The 19,938-nt window shown below is 39.3% G+C and overlaps 1 protein-coding gene across 2 annotated transcripts; it reads right to left on the bottom strand.

The window, feature by feature from the left end:
- Positions 1 to 4,010: 4,010 nt before the first annotated feature.
- Positions 4,011 to 9,922, bottom strand: LOC102299156 (gonadotropin-releasing hormone II receptor-like). 2 transcript variants are annotated; one of them, NM_001286288.1, is given in 6 exon segments: positions 5,229 to 5,811; positions 6,303 to 6,507; positions 8,085 to 8,401; positions 8,404 to 8,408; positions 8,410 to 8,686; positions 9,794 to 9,886. In NM_001286288.1, coding segments are annotated over 5 exon segments (1,263 nt in total). In that variant the 5' UTR covers positions 8,634 to 8,686; positions 9,794 to 9,886; the 3' UTR covers positions 5,229 to 5,299.
- Positions 9,923 to 19,938: the final 10,016 nt, after the last annotated feature.

The following is a 19,938-nucleotide window of genomic DNA, read 5'->3' on the forward strand; positions in this document are numbered from 1 at the left end:
CGAGCCTTTTTTCTTATAAAACGCCGTTTTTACCGTTTATTCCTGCAGTAAATATAAACAACGACAGTATTCAGGAAGAAAATCAAGTCCATACTTTTTCCGTCAATTGTTCCGTCTGTCCTGCTCACAGCTTGTACACGTTGTCATTAACGTGGCTTCACTCCACATCAGCCACGCAGCTTTCCTAGCTAAAACACCGGTGTCGGCACATAAGGACGCTTTCATAGCCTGTCAACCACGCTGATTAGCTGCGTATATACGAATGTAAATCGCATCATTGACTGGACTATGGGATTAAGGTGGCATCGTTCTAATCCCATATGGGAGCAGCCAGTCACTGACTAACACTGCAAAACAGAATTGTTAAAGTATTAATTTTAATTTCAATTCAGGTTAGATTTTTTTTTGTGCGCAACACAGATTTTCTGTGCGCAGAGAGCGTGCCAGCAGTGCTCAATTGCGCACGTGCGCAGCTTAGAGGGAACATTGTCTATGACCTCATTACATTTTATCCTGATAGGTTTATGAACATCATGCTCATTTTGGAGACTAACAACTAATGTGTAGTCTCCAAAATGAGCATGATGTTCATAGAGGGAAATAAGGTTTCATGCCTGTGTTATTTGCAGTAAATGTTCATGATTTCGGATACAAAGTTGCTGAAACATGGTCCTCGTCCTCTCACAGCAAAACTTAACCTGGGAGAACTCATAGATCCAAAAGTGACTCAAACCATGAATCTCAGGTTTTTATTTTATTTCAAGTAAGATCAGATTTCAGGTATTAAATGTGACTTGTAGAAAAATGGTCCTTGCTTTTATATCTGCTGAGCTCGAGGGACATTTATTTAAAGGATGAGTGTATGCAAGCTGAGCTGAGCTCAGTCACAGCATGTTGACATTTTGTTGCCTTTTGGGGCCTTGAATGTGTCATAAGTCATGTTTTCAAAAGACAGGAAAAAAATGTTATGCAACAAAATTAACAAAAACAATTACACAGTGTAGCTTAAGAGTACGGAGCCCCACAGGGGACATGGGAGAAAGAAAATTAAGACGGACTTTTGCGAGATCTCGCAACACTAACTCGGGATCTCACAAAACTTTTGCGAGATCTCGCAAAACAAACTCGGGATCTCGCAAAAGTTGAATTCCAACAATGGCGGCAGCTACTTAGTTGTAATATTACTCTTTCTGGGTCACAAAATACACTTTTAAGATATTTTGAGGCGTGAATGTAGTTGTGCAAACGTCAGATACCTGCTCAGTTTACAAGACATCACATATTTGCAAAAGTGCTCCGACGTTTTCGGAGATCTGACACCCACCATCTCGAAGCTAACGGGAGGTTGAGACCTACTACAGCCGGGAGGAACACCGCTTTCCCGGCACATCGTGCCTCGACCTCCCGGTCGGCTTCGAGCTGGCGGCCTCCGAAGAATGCGGCTAAAACTTTTGCGAGATCCCAAGTTTGTTTTGCGAGATCTCGCAAAAGTCCATCTTAACTGTTTTTTTCTCCCATGTCCCCTGCGGGGCTCCGTATAAGAGTATTTATTGTCTATACTCAGCTATGTTTTTTGGCAAACAAAAACATTTTTCTAGAGGGGAACATGATCAGGTGATGTCTGAACTTTTATTAACTGTTATTGATATTTATATTTAAAAGTGCAATACTGTAATTTTCTGCTGCTCATTCCTGTGCAATATCCCATCTGTCCTCCCGTCATATTTCTTTTCAAGATTTTCTTATTTAATCCCTGTACATATATTTATATTTATAGATACATATATATTTAGTCATCTTTTCTCTTTTACCATGTCTCTCTAATATTTTGCTCCTTACTATTTTTCTATTTTTTTATTATATTTTATTATATTTTCTCCTACTGTACAACGCTGCTGAGTGACTGCTGCTCGCCAAATACATTTCATTGCAATGTTGACCCTGTGCTAACTTGCATATGACAAATAAAACTGAAAACTGAATTTAATGAGCACTGAGGTAAAAAAAAAAATTAGATGACAGGTAAGATCTGAGATGATATTAGGAACAGCTGAATCATTGAATTATAATGTGGGGTCCTGTTTATATACTTGACCATAATTCATGAAAGCCATATTTTTGACAGGTTTACACTCATTAAAAAAAAAAAAAATTGCAGTGAGTACAATGAGAAAGCATGCCTTTGTGGGAAAATGTTTTTGTATCCAGTCATGTTACTATTTAAGCTAATGAAATGTGAGATTTACCAGCAGGTTTTTTCTCTTCTTTTCCACTCGGTTGTTGCCTTTTTTCAACATCTTACTGGCATCAAACTGAAAATGAGCATGGACAGTAACATTTAACTGGGGGGGGGGGGGTCTTTAAAAGACTTCCCATTCATTCAATTCTTTTTTTTTTTTTTTGAAACAGGGTTGTACACAGTTGTGTAATTCTCTTTCATTTCCTTTCATCTTATGAAAGCACACTGCCACATCTCTCCATAAAAGTGAACAAGATACTGATACCGTTTTTAATATCTGACTGAAAGCCTCATTTGAATTTCTAATTTGAATTTCTAAGAGGCTTTAAAAAGACTTGAGACCAGAAGCCCTCATGTCATGACTCAGAAGGCAACAATAGCTCAGGTGTTCCATTCAGAGAGCTTGGCAGGTTTTCGTGTCAGTATTAGATGTGCACCAAGAAAAGAATCTGTTTGTGAATAAAAGCTTCTGACATGAAATAAAGCTCCTGCTATGAAGCAAAGACTTCAAAGGGTTGCTTTTTTTGGTCTGTTATTTTTGATGATTTGAGTTTTCCCCACTCAGATTAACTGATGTCTTTTACCTTTATTCTTCCTTGGGATTAACTGAAAGTGCTAACACACAAACAAAACAGCCAGTGATAGTTTTCCCTTGTTGGTTTATTTTCTGCCCTTAAAGCCAAATGAAACCTGAATTAAAAGTTGTTAAATTAATTTAAAAACAAAGGATTCGTAACAGTTCTGTTTTTACTCATGTACTCTGAGCACTTTCAGGAGAATCAGATCCATCCAAAGTTGCCCTTTTATCACACGTAGCACAGATGGTCTTCTTCGGATTTGTTCTCACTTGCGGGCTTCGGCTTCTTGAACATGTCAAAAAAAAGTTTAGATTGTGTTGGAGGCAAAACACAGGATGACCGCTCTGGACCAGTCTGAATTCACAGCACCATTACCTGAGTGTGTCTTGTAATGGAGAGCTGGGAGGTTAAGGAGCCTTTTATATCTCAGCATTAAATGGCTTGTATTATGACGCTTGTAAAAACCTACAATGTGTAATTTTCCTCCATCAACATGTTGCTTTTTTTTTCCAAAGTCATGCAAAAACCTTTTCAAATTTCAAATTTGAAAATTGTCTGTTTATTTTTATCATGATTGTTCTGACAAGTTTTTGATTTCTAATCTTCTTGCTAATATTTTACATATAAATATTTACTAATTGGTTGATTAATAAAATAACTGACTGCTTAATATATGATGGTATTAATCACAAGCTGAGGCCAACAACAAATTCCAGTATTTTGACTAACGTTACAATTCAGTTCCAGATTTTCCTGATCCAGTTGGCACACACCAGCAGATGAATGCTGCAGGCATCATTTAGAAAGAAGATTCAATTTCTTATCTCAGTTTGAAATTAAATGCAACCTCCAAAGTCTTTCATGTTCATATATAGTCCTCATAAAATGCTGGTATGTAGCTACTATTTTGTAAGAGATGAATTTCTGCATTTTTTTTTTGTATCATTTACATTTTGTTTGTAAATAATAGATGCTGCTTTTTAAGAAATGTTTTCATAATCGCTCCCAAATGAGCGTCCAACAGTCATCTCCAGATGCACGAACCTGCACTTCTCAGTTTCTTTGCTCCGAACTTGAGCTCTCTTTTAATGAGAGCCAAAGAGGATTTTAATTTTGTCACATTTCCAGGGCACAAATGGCCTTTTCCATCTGCGGTTATGATTCATCGCTGATTATAGGCAGCTCTCCCCTCTGGGGACAGAGACAGACATGGGTTTGCATGACATCTGCACACAAATCCCATATAATTGCTGTCCAACACAAATTCTTTTACTTAAGACATTTCCAGCAGCAAAAGTCACTCCACCAGCTGAATACATTTAATGTCAGATGGTCACAAATTGTAAATACAAACAGTCCTTTATTTCCACGACCTTAACAGTTCTCAGGACTCCTGCAGGATGTGCAAATGCAAAAATATTATTGTTGAAATGAGATTTGCAGATGATGTGTTTAAAGACTGGTAGAAAGATAGTTTTTGAGAAATATATAAAGTTGTTAGTTTTTTTAAATGCATTTTTAAAAGTTCTATTTTGTGTTTAAAACACCAGGTACCATAATAGTTGTAACTTATCTCAAAAAAAAAAATCTTAAAAAATACAAAATATTATGGTGGCTAATATTTGGCAATGCACTGGCACAAACTCTGGACCATAAATACTGAACTGCAATGATCAAAGTGATTTTTTTAAAATTGCTTATATTGTAGGACCAAATTTCAGACAGAGTCACTTTACTCTTATTTGGGCATCAAATACTGTCTGCAAGGGCTATTGGACTGTTTAATAGTTGCATACCCAACTAAAAGTCTGGCTTGTTTTAAAAAAAAAAAATCAAAACAAACTTCACTCTGACACAGCTGGATTTTATTCATTGAGATCTTACAAAGCATTGATTTTAATCCTGTAATATGATCACTGTTTATTTTCTGAAGATTTTCCCAATATCATACAAAATTATCAATATTCCAGCATTTTTGGCCTTTGTATTTTATACATACTCTCATTGGCCACTTTATGTATTCCGATTGGTACCTGACTAGTACTGGATTGTACCCTCACTTCCTTTCAAAGTTGCCACAGATACGAGAAGGTGCTGGAAACATTCCTCAGAGATTTTGGTCCATACCATCACACAGTTGCTGCACATTTGTCAGCTACACATCTATGATGAGATTCAAAGCCAACTGTTTCTTAAACACTCTAACTAGCACCAGCAACCGTGCCATGCTCAAATTCAAAGTTCAAAGTCACCTGTCGTCTTCATTGTGATGGTCAGTTGAAAAACTTTAGCTGTTCGCCTTGATCATGTCTACGTCCATAAATGCTGCAATGTGATTGGCTGATTAAATATTTGTGTTTTTGAGCAGTTAAACGGGTGTATCTAATTAAGAGTGTAAGAGAATGAGAGTACCCTACATATGAGAGCATTACACTGAATAAATATGAGGAAATAAAACAGTAAAACCAATACTATATTCTTCTCATAAGATGCTCTCAGCACTGGACTGGTGAGTTTTTCTGTCTGTGTCGTTGTCAGCTGTTAGAAAGCTGCTCCTCGGTGGGGTCCACTCTGCTTTGCACAGCAGGAGCCTCTCAGGGCTGGCAGGGCTCACCTCCCGTTTCAGTGACAAAGAGTTGGCAGCACAACTAAAAGACCCAGTTATGACCGTGTTGTTTTCCAGATCAGCCGATGTGGTGGTGCCGGTATAAAACCTTCGGAGCCCCTTTCTGAAGTGGATGGTGAATAGGCCGTAGATGAGCGGGTCCAGGCAGGCGTTGACAAGCCCAAAGATGAACAGGATGTGAGTTAAGGAGTGGGAAACCTTCCCCTCCAGGTCGTCAGGGAAGAACCAGTACCACAGGCCCAGCAGGTAGTATGGAGTCCAGCAGATGATGAAAGACAGAACAATCACAATACTCATTTTCAGAGTTCTCATCCGGGCTCTCGGGATGTTATTCTTTGAACACCGCAGGTGCATTTCACTGGAAGGTACTGGAACCAGAACAGAGGACAGAAACAAAATATAGTGCACATTGAAAATGCTATGAACACAAACCTTTATTGTTTTTTAAGTTATTATTTTTGATTAATTATTGGCTCGAGGTAAGCAGATGTTCACTTTGAGAGTACTGTGATACTGAAGGGATAGTCAAAGGCCTTTACCAACTTTACTCATGAATGATTTAGTCATTGAATTCTTGTTTTTTCATTCAGCTTTAGCTTCTACAGCGATCTTGTTATTTGTTTAGTTCTCTTACTCTTTCCCTGTCTGCTCCTCCCCCTTTCTAGTCTTTCTATGGGCCTCCTGTATTGTTTCGTTCTTTTGGGAGTTCAGCTGGTAGTTCTCAAATATGTAGGGGGATCACCAGTATGAGGATTCTTCACCTGGAGACACTTATGGCATTTATGGCTGGTCAGACTGCCGCTCATTTAATATTTAATAGATTATTTCTTCTTTACATCTAAACTAAACTGAAACTTACAGTTGTCCTTTTTCAGTCGTCTGGAGATCTCACAGAAGATCCTGGTGTAACAGGTAATCATGATGACCAGCGGCAGCAGGAACAGGCAGCAAAACGTGAACATGTTGTAGGCTGTTTCATGCCAGTGGGTGACAAAGCTCCCCCGTGTTGTGCACTGAGTAAAGTCCTCGGGATGGATGATGGTCACATTGTGAAAAAGGAACATCTGAGGAGGGAAAATGTGACATTTAGAAAATGATTTTTAGTCATATGAAGTAACACACGAGCAACTTTCACAGGTTTACTGATATCTTTGTTCACAGCTGCTTTTACACATCAAACAGCTGGGAATGGATGTTTCAGGAAGAAACTTCAAGGGTCAGATTACCCCGGTTCAAAATCAGCCTTGTGTGGCTTTAAGTCCTGCTGATAGTTCATCATTTTGTATTGTTTCTGTAGCAGAAATTAGTGAAAATTATACTGGCAACATACCACTGGAAATAGGTGAGAATAAATTAACCCTGCTGAGCTAATGTCACATTGACTTTTAAAAATTGTTTACAGTTATTTGCAAAGAGAAAACTACTACTAAGTTGGATTTTGATCATATGAGGATAATACATTTTACCAAGCTACTGTCTCTCAGAGCGCTAAATAACATCTTTTACTGCTTGTGCCTGACAAAGTTTTATCTCCATCCTGTTTTCAGGGAGCTCATGAACCTTTAGAAGGTGTTACAAAAGTTGGAATAAGCCATGCAAACCTGTGAAATGAAGCTATAGTTAACTGGTTTTAACCCTGCTGTCCTTAACTAGGAATAATTCTATAGTGCATATGCAAGTGCTGACTCTGAGTGTGAACTGGACGGAGTATAACAAAGGTTTATTATTTATTTTAAAAAGCAGTTTTGTATAATTACACCTCTTAGACCTTTAATTTATTTGAGCCTAATCCAAAAAACTTCTTCTTCTCTTAGAGAAGGGTGATCTATTTAAATCTCTTATCCTTAGGCTTCATCACCAGTTAATTTAACATGCCTGTCTTTGAACTGTGGATGGAAACTGAAGGAACCCCATGCAGGCACGGGGAGAACAACACAGAAAATACTCAGCTGGCAGTGCTAACCAGTGTGTCCTCCTTCTATGAACACGAACAGTTTAATTTGATTTAGTTTCAAATTACGCAGCGCACACCTGCAGGTTCAAACACCGCACACCTACTCGATGATTTTAACAGGTGCTAAGAAACACTGACAAAAAGGACAGATTGCAATCAATACCTTCTTTTTTTTTAAAGTCAGTTTGTGACTCATGAACAGAATGAAATGAAAAAATATAACAGGCTCATTCAGCTGATGTTCTCACAAACACAAAGAAAAATGCTACCTGCACTCCAAATGCAACAGTATCCCTCTGTTATGTGTTCTTGGACAACAAGAACACAGCAGCTTCATGCTGGGTCTGTGATACAATACCCGTAACCAGGATAGATTGTGGGATTTGTTCATTTTCTTAAAAATAAATAAAGCTACATTATCCTTTGAGTAAATGACCCCTTACTGTTGACTTTGGTGCTTCTTTCAGCAGTTTTCCACACTGGGATGAATGTGTCACAGGGAGCTCTTTATTCAGGACTGCCTCTATACTTTTTCTTCTGAAAATTATTATTTATGAAAGATTGTACTAAAGCAGGGAGTGGAGTTAAACCTCCTTTAGAGAGGATGAGAAGCAGTTTAATGGCCTGATTGAATTCAAATTAGTCCTGATCATTGCCTCTGCTATCAGCGGGAATGCCTGTCCTTACCTGAGGGACAGACAGCACAACACTCATAACCCAAGCCACCATGAGCATGATTCTGTTCCTCTTTCTGGCCTTATTGATGGCCAGAGGGTTGAGGATGGCTGACTGCCTATCCAGACTGATTACAACTGTGACAAAGGCGCAGGAGTACATCGCCTGCAGCTTAAGAAACATCAGCAGCCTGCAGGCAAAGTCTCCGGCAAGCCACTGAACTGTGATGTTCCACACCGCATCTACGGGCATCACGATGAAGGTCACGAGCAGATCCGCCATCGTCAGGTTGACAATCAGCACCCTCACGTGGGATTTTCGTTTCCCATCTATGCGAGCCGCCCACAGCACTGCCAGGTTACAAAAGGCAGATATGCCACAGAGGATGAAGGTGATGATCACTCTCGCTTTCGCCGCTGTACTGAATGTGGGCAGCTGAGGGGCCATGCCCCTCGCGGTCCAGTTTGAAAGGGCAGAGGAGCAGTTGCAGCTGGTATCAAGTTGGTGGTCTGCCACCAGTTGATACATAACCGCTGCAGGGTCACACAGAGAGGCGTTCATTTTCTGAAGCTCAGGGGAAGGAACATTGTGCTCATCCACCATGAAGGTCAACACTGGAAATAGGAGAAAAGCAATAAAAAGGAATCACCAAGGAACCAGAATAAGTGTGTTACAAGACAAACACAAACAGCCCATAAATAATGGCAGCACATCAAGAGGAAGTAATATGCATGTATGGACACCCAATGTGCACTGAGCTGGAAAGATGGAGCTAACAGACTGTGAGGACCAAAGTCAGCTAATACAATAGCTGAAACTTTTCTACAAATGTGCTTTCATGTTTTCCCAGAGTGCACACAAGAAGTCTAATATTCACCAAAAGCTTACCGAGAATTTCTTTAAAAACCGAAGACAGATTTGAAAAAAACAAAGCAAAAATGAAGATCACTGTATATTATTAAATATTAAATCAGGAGCATTTAAAAAGAAAAAGAAAAACATGATGGTGACCATATCATTAAATGGTGTTTTGTGAGCCCCATTACCAAATATGAAACATTACAATGATGCTACCTGCATAACACCATGAAACGTTTAAATCTAAGAGTTCAGCCAAGACCATAAAATATAAGGAAACTTCACAACAGCGTGAAGGCCTCACCAGCATCATGTCTGCTTTGCATCAGTAGCAAAATAAGCAATATGTTATATTCTAATGTGCATGTGTTTTATAGCTGTAATAAAACAGGAAATAATACACGCACAACTGCATTGTGAGTTATTACCACTATATAAAAACAGTTTCAGTATAATCCTATTTGTAGTTAGTAAATCGACGAATCCGGCGTCCTTATTTCCAAATAGACCTAAAAATCTTTACTGCGCACATCTTATCAGAGTTCTCTGTTTTTAAAATAAGAGGTACTGATTAGAAGACACCGTGCACTGTTTATCCGGAGGATCTGGAGCCCCAAAACGAGATTAACACCACATCCACTGGACATTTTGCAGCTGTACAGGGCTGTGCTTTGTATTAAACTGGTAACCTTCACTGGAGGCATGTTATTTTACAGACTTGTTTAAAAAAAAAAATTTTTTTTTAATTAAAAAAAACGCAAAGCAATGCGTAAAAATCATCATTTTAAAATCGTTCTTAATAAATTCATTCAATAAACAAAACAGACAGCGTGCTATTAAAAATGAAAAAAAGACAAACTTACATGGAGTGATGCCGTGTTTCTCCGAGGGTTTAAAAATCACCGCGGGACTAAAAGAGCTTCGTGTGTTAGTGCGTTAATGTGCGTTTGTCTTCCACAGGTATGCTGCTGCAAGTTTACAAAGTCCGCAGGTTCAGCCGTCCGGCTCTTCTGCTCCAGATGCTCCGCCCTTATCCATACACACCAATCAGAGACGTGTGAGAGGGGGGGGGGGGGTTATCTCATGAGCCAACAGCCCACTCAAGTGGTTAGGACGCATAACTGTGATGAATGATGACAAGGCAGACAAAAAACTATAGTTTGGATGAGAGTTGTGGTGTGATACCCTCCAGTCAGCCCCATCTCATAAAAATGGTTCATGAGATCATCGGGGAAAGACAGCTGGGGCTTAGAAACATTATGCGTGACAAACATCTGAAGATTTTGAGATGCGCTGTTCACAGAAAAATTATTTTGTCTGTTTTTTCTTTTTTTATTTGACCGGTGGTTGTATGAGTGCAGATTATATGCCCCAGTGACCATTAAAACATAAGCCTTGATTTAATTTTTAAAACCAAAAGCTGCTTCTGAAAGGTCATCTTTGTCTCTCTATTAATGTTTTGGCTTCTGTACAGCATGATCAATAATTGGATCAATCTGAAGGCTGAAAGTGGAAAAAAGTCCCTGAGCTCACTTGAAATCTGACTTTAAGGTGTGAAGAGCTGCCAGCAGCATTTGCTGCATCACAGTTTGCATATGCTTAACCCTATATTTTAATCCTAATTTAACAGAAATGTGCAAAGCAAGCAAACAAATAAATAAATCTAGTCAATACCATAAACCAGTGATTTCCACAGCTTCAGCATTACCAATTGATTTTATAATATACTAGTTGTTTTAAAAGTGTCTGATAGGGCAGGGGAAACTTCTTTAAGATGATTTTTTTTTAAATGAAACCTATTCAAGTGGCAACATAAATTTTTATTCTTCTTTCAAAGAGGAGAACCTTCCATGCATAAGGAGAAGATGTTGGTTCTCTTTGGATCTACCTGGACATGTGAAAAGAACATCACTGAAATTTAACAAATCCAAATACAGATCCCTTCTCAGTGTCTCAGTGTCAATCACATCTCCCCTAGACACCGAACCTGACTTTAATGCACTTGTTCTCCACAGCAGTCCTAGTTTCTGAAAAAAAAATTGCTTGAAAAAGCAATTGTGGAATCTGAGAACAATCGTTGCATTTTGCTAAGTTTCCAGAATGAATAATATGTTTACCTGAAATTTGCCAGCAGCTTTGAGGTATATTTTTTATTGCTCAGTCAGCTCAGGGTTATAAATAAATGGGAGCAGTGCACACAGGGGTCAGGTGCCAGAGGTATGACATAAGAGAGAGTTGAATGCGCCACGGTTTCCATTTAAATCAACTTTTTACTTAGTTTTTTCAAGGCTAAATGCAGCCCTAATCTCATTCCAAGTCCAAGATTGCCTATGAGACACATCTACTGTCAAACTATATCTACCTCAATATGTAATGTTCACATTTAACATCAAAACATTTGACTTGGGAATAAAATGTAAGCAAGTAAGATATGGATGAGCAAATGTGGAAGTCCTTTGACTCACAAGAATAGACCATATACAAAAGATGCACCAGGTTAGAAAAGTGAAGCTAACGTGGAAGTTCCTCATAAAGCCCTTTCCACTAGTGCCTCAGCTCAGCTCAACGTGCTGTGAGTCAGTTTTCAGGCTTTTTCATCAGGTGGTAGCATCTGATACCAGGTACTTTTTAGTACCTGCTCAGTGAGCTGTGTCGATCTGAAAATGTGACATCAACAGACTGCATGCCACCGATTGGCCAGTCAATGGCATCATTCCACAAGTCATGAGACTGACTCCTTTAGAGAAATGAAAACCTAACAATGAGGGAAGTGGCTACACAAAAACCAACACAAGGGTCCCTGAGTCTGACAAAAAGCCATAGACCTAGCAGCAGGTATACCATTGCCTTATCGCCTTCCATTGTTGTGTTGTGGTTGTGTCAAATAATACTTACATCACAGGACTTTCAGCCACATGGCTATAACAACTCCACGAACATTAGGTGGTACTTAATGTAATGAAAAGTGACAGAAACTGCCACCATGACATAACTTTACTAATTTGTCGCACTGAATTCAATTTTGTTGACTTTTTTTAACTAGATGTCACAAGAGAAAGTGTACAATATGTGAATGAAAACTTAAGACAGCATGCTTACCTGACAGTGAAGCTGCTGATTGTACCCAGCTTTATCAGCAGATTTACACTAAATGGGACCATAATTTATCAATTCAGCCTGATGTTATAGAGGCAAAGAATTAAAATGAGCAATTAAGCCCATAAACCTATCAGAAAAATATTTACTGAGATCATATGTAAAGTGACAAGTAGGGTAATTTTTTCATAGACTTCCATTCAGTCTGGCTTCTTTTCTACCAGAGGAGTTGCCCCCTGTTGGCCATGAGAAGGACTGCAGTTTTTTGTTTTGTTTTTTACCTTGCTGTGTTTGTCTTTTATAATCTTAAAACTAAAAGGCACTGGAAGAGAAAAGGCAATTTTCTCTTCTTAACCTACAAATGCATTTTCCTTACAAATGTAGCATCATTTAAGGGGAAATAAACAGGCTTTCCTACGGTATAAGATTTTTTTCTAAAGAAGCATTTTTAAAACTTCAACCCTGTGAGGCTGTGTCATGTCTTCACTGCTACGTTTCACTGACAGCAGTTTATTTTAATAAAAAGCTTATAGATATTTATGTGGCTGAACAGCTCAAACCGATGGGCTCTGTTTCCATGGCAATGTCTCACTTAAAGCCCATCGCAGGTCATGGCAAGAGAAGAGGTGACAGCAATCAATTAAACCACCACAGATGTTCTCTTTATCTATTCCAGTCTGAGCAAAACACAAAAGGAATGAGCGATGGCACCATAATCAAAGATCCATTACATGTAGGGACTGAACACTGTGATATTGGGTTTAGCAAGGGCAGATTTTACTTGTCTGTTATCATTTGATGAATTTGCTAAAACTGCCAATGTCAAGTTGAATATTTTGCTTTATTATGGGCAATAAAACTTTTCACCACACATGCAAGAAAAACACCCCAAAGTGGACTAAAGTGGGTGGAAAGATGCTTATCTCTAAAAACATCTGGCTTTATTATATCTAATGACAAATATAACAGGGAAAAGTAGTAAGAAAAGTGTAATTACTACTTATGACAGCAAGTATTACAGAAAAGACTCGTTATAATTTTAATGTTTTTATTAAACAGTTTTTTTTTATAATTGTTATAATAAGTCTGTAATTGCTTTTAATAACAGACTATCTTCTGCCACAGCAGTAGGGGTTAAAAAGCAAGTCTAACTGTTGCTGTACCAGACACAATGTTGAATCCTGTGATATTAAGACCATCATTATCGCCATGACATTTTCAGTCCACTAATCTATTTGAAAGGGACTGTCAAAACAATACACGGTGCCCTTCCTTTGTGATGTGCTCATGTTCATGTCGCATGATCTGTTGTGTTTAAATGGATTCAGCTTGTGTAAGTGTTGTCCAGATCACCAAGAGGAAGGAAGGAAGGGAACATACTGACCTGAACATGTTGTTTTGTGCCTCACGGGGTCTTCTCGTTTTATTCATCACAAGCTCTCAAAGGGAAGTTAATACTCTGAATACATGATCAGTTGTCTTTTTAAGCTTTAAAAAAAAGGAGAACTTTTGAACTGTATCTAAACTGTTTTGATTAAAAATAAGAGTTTATGTAAGGTAACATTAAAGAGTGTCTGCAAAGAAAGTGTGTTTAATGATGTAACAAAACCCTTACGATGTACATAACTGTTTCTTCTTAATCTTATGGGCTATGAATGTGTCTGTGTAGCTACTATTAAACTGTTAATCTCATGTTAATTCTCATCATTTCTTAAGTTAAATATTTGTTGCTTTAATTTCAAAGGTTTGAAATTTATAGTAGAGATGGACTGAAATTAGAATGGAGTTAAAACTAGGAGCAGAACTCCTCATTCCTAGCAAACATCACACACTGTTCTTCAACTGGCTTACAGTGTATTATCTCTAAAACATGGTGGTGTCACAGGTGTCAAAGAAACTCTTCAGAACTGAGGTAACGTATGAATGCAACAAAATACTAAGAGGTCTTTGTCGGCAATCCGCTACAGACTACAGAGACTGTAGTACAGGGTCAACAGGCTGCAGCCTCTTCAGCTCCCTGACTATCCTCAAGTGACCCAGACATAATCCCACATCTGTGGAGAGACCACAGACTGTTTATAAAAATAAAAAAAAATGCACATAGCCACCAAGATAGCACCTGTTGAGTAGTGAAGTCCTGTTTTTTGTATCTGATATAACAAATGTGATCAGATCTAACAGTTATTCAAAGGACCTCTTACTAAGTATATTATCAGTATTTCCTCCTGTCTGACTATATTAAGGACTTTGGTTTGCAACATTCTAGTCAGTATGACTTAAAACTAGTGACTAGTCCATAAAGTCATCATTAAACTGTTTACTGGGGACACAGAGAAGGAAGCCAAGCTTCATTTGCTCAAGACTTCTATTGAACAGAAGCTTTTTTTGCAGCAAGACAACTAAACCATGATTTTCATAAGCTGATTGGCATCAACTTGTGGCACTGCTCAGGTGTTATTGAAGCCCACATTTCTTTGATAACAGCCTTCATGTGTATTTTTGGGTGAGTGTTTCTCACTTGCTAATGGCTTGCTAATCAGTCACAGTAATAACAAGATCAGTAAACCATTTGGTAATAGTTTTGGCTCTGCAGGCAGGTGCTAAGTCCTGCTGGAAAAAGAAATTGGCATCTCCATAAGGTTTGTCAACAGATGGAAGCATGAGATGGTCTGAAATCTCCTGGTAGATGGATCTGTTGATTTTTAACTTGATAAATCACAGTGAACCAACCACTGCCTGCACCAACAGATAACATAGCACTCCAAATTATCCTTGACTGCATAAACTTCATACCAGACTTCAAACACCTTAGATTATGTGCCTCTCCACTCTTCCCCCAGACTCTAGGAACTTGATTTCCAAATGAAATGTTGAATTCACTGTTTTTGAAAAGAGGACTTTGGACAACTGAGCAACATTTCAGCACATTGTATCCCATGTAAATGGCCTGTATTTGTATAGCGCTTTACACTGCATTCAGTCATCCACCCATTCACACACTGGTGATGGCAATCTACATTGTAGCCACAGCTGCCCTGGGGCGCACTGACAGAGGCAAGGCTGCCAGACACTGGTGCCACCGGGCCCTCTGACCACCACCAGTAGGTGGCAACGGGTGAAGTGTCTTGCCCAAGGACACAAAGACCGAGGCTGTCCGAGCCAGGGATCAAACCGGCAACCTTCCGATTATAAGACGAACTGCCAACTCTTGAGCCACGATCGCAGTAGTAAGATGAGTGATGCATCACGTAAGATGTAAGATACTTCTAATGTTGTCTCCAGCTTAGTAATGAGTTGGTGTACAGTTGTAGCTCCTTTCATGATGACATCTGTGGGTGGTGGCTCTTGATGCGCTGACACCAGCCTCAGTCCATTCCCTATGAAACTCACCCAAGGTATTGAATCGACTTTTCTTGACAGTCTTGTGAAGACTGCAGTGATCCCCGTTGCCCTGTGCATCCTTTTCTGCCATATTTTCCCTTCAAGTCAACTATTTAATATACTTTTTACTTTCCTTGCAAGGAAAAGATGCCTATTATGTGGCTTAATTGAATTGAATTCAGTTTTATTTATATAACACCAAATCACAACAACAGTCGCCTCAAGGCGACAAAATGCATGGATGGTTAGGTGTTGATGATCATCACAGACTCATCACATTTATTCTAGTGGAGCTTGGGAGGATCTACCAGGAAGAAAGCATTAACAAAATTCCCTTTCTGAGAGTATCTCCCTCCAGAAAATGCTCTCCTTTTGTTTTTATTCTTCTTGTTACGGCACTTTCCATCTCAGTGTGCTCAGGGTCAAATCACAAACTTAACATACCTAAAACCCTGAAGCTTCACTAACATCCTTGAAACTCTGAAAACACCATGGTAATCTGGCTGTTAGTCCAGAAGGATGACATTGACATTTTCATCTCAGAGAAAAGTGACAAAAAACATGAAATCATGTTGGCGTTTTCTCAGTATAACTAAAAAAATAGTTTAGATGAGCAGTAAATCTCTTTGAATGTCAGGTATTTGTTCAACATAACTTCTGTTTGGTCAAATGTTGTTAGTCCAATTTTATTTAAAAAAAAAAATAGGCAAACAGAGGGATGGTAAATGGTTTGGTCACCATCACAGCAGTGCAAATGAGTGCAAATCTGAATCTCATGACACCCCAAATATTTCACCTTTAACGTGTGTGTGCAGGCAGGCTGGGGTACTTGCATGGGTGAAGTCTATTTACATGCAAATAGACTTCCAGTGAAATATTTATGTATATATGAATAGAAGTTCATGCTATGGCTGCTTAAATCTGAAACATTTTAAACTCAAAACGCACTGAGAGCAATATCACACACAGTCTTTACCTAAAGCAGTGGTGCAGTAGCCATGCACTAACTGAGAGAGCGTTTTTTAAAGTGACAGATTCAAAATAAACACCTCGGGCCACAGTTGCAGCTGCTGGCTTCTCAGTCAGGGTCAGACGAAGGAAGCAGCTGCAGTGTTTATCTTTTTTTTAGATGCTGCTGAGCTCCAGGGATGAGGGAGGAAGTCTCCATGTACACCTGTAAATCAGTTTCCATGTAGTTCATTTTCCCAACAAACAGGAAAAGCACATTAAGCCATTAAGTTATCATTGCCTGCAAAAAACAAACAAACAAACATGTTGTTGATGTTGTGATAACAAATGAAAGCAAATTCATATCAAATCCCATCATAAAAACTGTGAACCTTGAGGGAAATCTTACAAAAGCTGCTAGATACTGCCGACATGATCTGCCCTCAAACTAGCTGTCCATCTATCTACAAGCTCTACTATTGTTTTTATTCAGCTGGTTTTAAAGGTTTAAGATTCATGTGGCAAAGGCAGATGTGTTTGAGATATCTGGTTCCATAAGCACTTGACTGTACATACAAGCACTGACACTGTTATTAGCTAACTGGTGCTGAGGAATACGATGTAACAGGATAGATCACCATTAAAAACAGAGAGGTAACGCTTATCTTGCTGACTTAAAAGTGCCAAGCCCCTCACAAACCGTAGCCTAATCTAATTCTGATTATAACTCAAAAACCATCTCCTAACCAGACAGTACAAACAATGGATGCAACCACCCAGTGGTTAGGAAAAAGCCAAATGTTTTCTTTGACACCATCTTCATATTTTATTACCCAACAGGCTAAGCGAGGTCTGACTGCATGATCAGTGGCCAAAGACTTGAGACTGATAAGATGTTAGCTAATGAACGCAAGTTAAATAATCCTCCTTTCTGACTCTAAGAATAAGAACAATTTACAAATTGCATATCCGGCCCCCAAAAAGAAGGAAGTTTTGAAGAAAACCTTTAGATTTAACTTCAAACACACTGCCATCAGCTATAACTATTAGTTTACTGGGCGGAAAATAAATGAGAGCAACCAAAAGGATGAATAAATCAAAACATTATGGAACCAAACTGCAGCTTTAGAGTATAACTATAGTGATACAATGATATCACCTAATGCTGAAACTTTTCAGCTGGGATGAAATTAAATTCCTATTTAAATAAAAAAAAATCACACTGACTCATTCTTGAGGTGCAAACTGGTACTAGAGCCTGATCTGAGTCCAACTTCAATTCAATTCAATTTTATTTATATAGCGCCAAATCACAACAAAAGTCGCCTCAAGGCACTTCATAGGTACAGAGAAAAACCCAACAATCATATGACCCCCTATGAGCAAGCACTTTGGCGACAGTGGGAAGGAAAAACTCCTTTTAACAGGAAGAAACCTCCGGCAGAACCAGGCTCAGGGAGGGGCGGGCCATCTGCTGCGACCGGTTGGGGTGAGAGAAGGAAGACAGGATAAAGACATGCTGTGGAAGAGAGACAGAGATTAATAACAGATATGATTCAATGCAGAGAGGTCTATTAACACATAGTGAGTGAGAAAGGTGACTGGAAAGGAAAAACTCAATGCATCATGGGAATCCCCGGCAGCCTACGTCTATTGCAGCATAACTAAGGGAGGATTCAGGGTCACCTGGTCCAGCCCTAACTATATGCTTTAGCAAAAAGGAAAGTTTTAAGCCTAATCTTAAAAGTAGAGATAGTGTCTGTCTCCTGAATCCAAACTGGAAGCTGGTTCCACAGAAGAGGGGCCTGAAAACTCATGGCTACTGAACGGACTCACGCGCAGACAGTTCTTTTCAAGGAAACACAAAAGGGGATTTATTTACAATGGGGATCACCTTAGTGCAAAATATATGTACAGTGAGTTGGGAGGGGGTCCAGGGCTCCAGGGAGAGAAGGGGGGGGGGAATCCACACACGCGCTTCCTTTTCCACTCAGTCACCGCCACCGCTCCTCCGCACACACGCACTCCTCTTCAGCCGCACTCGCTCCCACACTCCACACACTGCCCCACTTGGACAGGTCCGGTGATTTGGTCCAGAATCTACAGACAAGAAGTGCACGGTTAGTTCCACAACAGGAAAAACAAACAAAACTTCTTCGAATAAGCCGCGAGCACGAACTCAGGTAGTTTAACGTTCCAGCGGTGAGCTGCTCTGTGCCACTGCCTTAAATAGCAGCTGGGGAAATCAGCCCGATCAGCCGCAGGTGGACATCATCACACGGGTGCGTGGGCCAAGAGCGAGAGCCCGTAATGAGCTCCACCCAGGCAGAGAGGAGGAGGAGAGAAAGAAAACCAAAATGAACAACAACAAAACCTGTAGCCAGCGTGGGCCAGCCAGAGAGACACGGGGACCGTGACAAAAACTGAAGGCTCTCCCTCCTATTCTACTTTTAAATACTCTAGGAACAACAAGTAGGCCTGCAGAGCGAGAGCGAAGTGCTCTAATAGGGTGATATGGTACTACAAGGTCATTAAGATAAGATGGGGCCTGATTATTTAAGACCTTGTATGTGAGGAGCAGGATTTTGAATTCAATTCTGGATTTAACAGGAAGCCAATGAAGGGAAGCCAAAACAGGAGAAATATGCTCTCTCTTTCTAGTCCCTGTCAGGACTCTTGCTGCAGCATTTTGGATTAGCTGAAGGCTTTTCAGCGAGTTTTGGACATCCTGATAATAATGAATTACAGTCGTCCAGCCTGGAAGTAATAAATGCATGAACTAGTTTTTCAGCGTCACTCTGAGACAGGATATTTCTAACTTTAGAGATGTTGCGCAAATGGAAGAAAGCAGTCTTACATATTTGTTTAATATGTGCGTTGAAGGACATGTCCTGGTCAAAAATGACTCCAAGGTTCCTCACAGCGTTACTGGAGGCCAAGGTAATGCCATCCAGAGTAAGAATCTGGTTAGATACCATATTTCTAAGATTTTCAGGGCCGAGTACAATAACCTCAGTTTTATCTGAATTAAGAAGCAGAAAGTTAGCGGCCATCCAGGTCTTTATGTCTTTAAGACATTCCTGCAGTTTAACTAATTGGTGTGTGTTACCTGGCTTCGTGGATAGAGTTGCGTGCCATCTGCATAGCAGTGAAAATGTATGCTATGTTTTCTAATGATGCTGCCTAGGGGAATAATGTAAACAGAAGTGGTCCTAGCACTGAACCCTGTGGTTCTGTTGATATCTAATAAAACCCAGGAAACAGGTGCTTTGGACATAAATTGACTGCAGTTTTTCTTTGCCTTTGGTTACAGTAAAAACAAAGAGGCAATTTTACAAGAAAACAATTGTCAAATTTACAACAACAAAAAAAACATTATTGTGAGAAAATTTTAAAATATGAAAAATGAAAAAAGCCAATTTGCCAGACAAATCTGGAAAAAAAATGCTAATTTATGTAGAAGAATGCAAGATTACAAGAAAAAAAAGCCAATTTGTGAGAAGAAAGAGGACAAATTCATTTAAAAAATGGTATATTTATAAGTAAAAAAAAAAAAAAGCTGGGTACAAGGAAAGGGTAATTG

Source organism: Haplochromis burtoni, unplaced genomic scaffold (genome assembly GCF_018398535.1).
Source record: "Haplochromis burtoni strain Fernald_Lab_line unplaced genomic scaffold, NCSU_Asbu1 Contig_641, whole genome shotgun sequence".
NCBI lineage: Eukaryota > Metazoa > Chordata > Actinopteri > Cichliformes > Cichlidae > Haplochromis > Haplochromis burtoni.